The 1,807-nt window shown below is 67.7% G+C and overlaps 1 protein-coding gene across 1 annotated transcript in view; it reads right to left on the reverse strand.

Annotated features, from left to right (window-relative positions):
• Positions 1–1,807, reverse strand: part of FASN (fatty acid synthase) — a 17,274-nt gene that overhangs the window by 9,671 nt on the left and 5,796 nt on the right. The window contains 7 exon segments of the mRNA XM_077755790.1: positions 123–203; positions 286–477; positions 553–725; positions 990–1,105; positions 1,215–1,418; positions 1,495–1,629; positions 1,734–1,807. Of these exon segments, the coding sequence (XP_077611916.1) occupies positions 123–203; positions 286–477; positions 553–725; positions 990–1,105; positions 1,215–1,418; positions 1,495–1,629; positions 1,734–1,807 (975 nt within the window).

A 1,807-nucleotide genomic window follows, 5' to 3' on the forward strand; every position in this document is an offset into this window, starting at 1 on the left:
GGGGGGGGGGGGGGGGGCACAGGAGAGCCTGAGGGCGGGTGGAGTGGCGCCAGCAGCCTGGGGTCCACTCGGAGCCCAGCCCGGTGGAGACCCTGCAGCCCGGCCAGGCACCATCTGCTCACCGCTCACTATCAGGCTGCCCTTGTCAGACACCTCGAAGCTTCGGGAAGCCTGTAGAAGCCGCACTTCCAGGGACACGGTCCCTAGGGACAGCAAGGCCGGAGCTCAGTGGCAGGGGTCAGCGGGCAGCCTTCGCACCTGGGCCCTGCTAGGCTCCTGTCTTACCGGTATTGGGCAGGATGGTAGCCTGATGCACCGTCACGTCCTCAAACACCACGGGCAGCTGCTCCATGATTTGGCCAAAGGCACTTGCCAGAGTCTTCCAGACCAGGCACAGGTAGCCGGTGGCCGGGAAGAGGATGCGGCCGTCGATGCAGTGGTCCACCAGGTAGTGGTCAGGGGACTCGGGGCTGGTGTCTGCGGGGGCTGGGCCTTAGTGCCGGCATGGGGGAGGGAGTGCCCTCGCCCCACCCCCCCTCAGCCCCCACTCACCGATGTTGTAGATGGTGGCAGGCGAGCTGTGAGGGCCGCTGGGGAAGTCATTGGCGGTGGGCACGTCCCAGGTCTGACTATGGTCCCACTTGATGTGAGGGGAGATGAGAGGGGTCCCCCGGGGAACTGGAAACTCCACGGGTGGAAACAGGCCGTTGGGGTTGACGCTGAAGCTGAGGGTGTGTGAAAGGTCTGAGGGGCTCTCTCAGCCCAGGTGGCCTTACCTGGGGCTACCCTGTCCTATCCACGGCCAACCGTCTCGCAGGAGACCCCAGGGATTGCCAGGGTGAGGTGGGGGCCCTGCACGCGCCAGCCCACTTCCTGCGGTGACCTCACTGTGTGGCCCGGTTAACGCACCTTGCTGTCGGGGAAAAGCCTGAGTGGAGGCCGCCCCCACCCGCTCCCCCACCCAGCCCGGCAGGCGGCAGCTGACTCACCCTAACAGGTGCAACTTGCCCACGCTGCTGAGGAAGAACTCCAGGTTGTCACTCTGGTCCTTCTTCATCAGGGGAAGGATGGTGCAGCTGGGCTTGAGGCCTCTCTTGAGAATGGCCTGGGAGGGCAGACAGGCCTTCCTGACTGTGTCCCTCCCGCCCCCAGGCCCAGACCGTCGGCTTCTCTTGGCAGCCGGTCCCCGCCCGCCCCGGCCCCCGAGTGCGCACCTGCAGCAGGGCGTGGGGGGCGATCTCCACCACCACGGCGTTGGCGGGCACGTGCCGCAGCGCCTCCTGGAACAGCACGGGGCTCACCAGGTTGTTGACATTGTACTCCGCCGAGAACGTGCGGGCCAGGCTGCCCTGCCACTGAGCCTCAGGGATGGACGTGCTGAGCCAGCGAGCCGAGCGGGGCCGCGGCTCCCGGATCACCTGTGCACAGGACACGGTCAGGCCCCCGCCTCCGGGGGGCCCCGCCTCCGGGGGGCCCCGCCTCCGGGGAGCCCACCTTCTTGAGCGCCTGCAGCAGCGTGGGGGCGATGGAGTCCATGAAGTAGGAGTGGAAGGCTATGCCGCCCGTCTGCACCTCCTTGGCAAACACACCTTCCTGCTTCAGCTCTGCCACGAACGCGGCCACCTCCGCCTAGGACAGAGACGTTGGGGGGCTGGATGAATGCACCCGGGCGGTCCCCAGTCCCGAGGGACGAGGGAGGGCCCTGGGGACAAGCCTCGGCGCCCAGGCCCCACCTGCGGTCCTGAGATGGTCACGGTGTCCTCGGAGTTGTGGCAGGCGGGCACGACGCCAGCAGGGCAGCGCTGCT

Source organism: Crocuta crocuta, unplaced genomic scaffold, assembly GCF_008692635.1.
Source record: "Crocuta crocuta isolate KB4526 unplaced genomic scaffold, BGI_CrCroc_1.0 scaffold50, whole genome shotgun sequence".
In the NCBI taxonomy this organism is placed as follows: domain Eukaryota; kingdom Metazoa; phylum Chordata; class Mammalia; order Carnivora; family Hyaenidae; genus Crocuta; species Crocuta crocuta.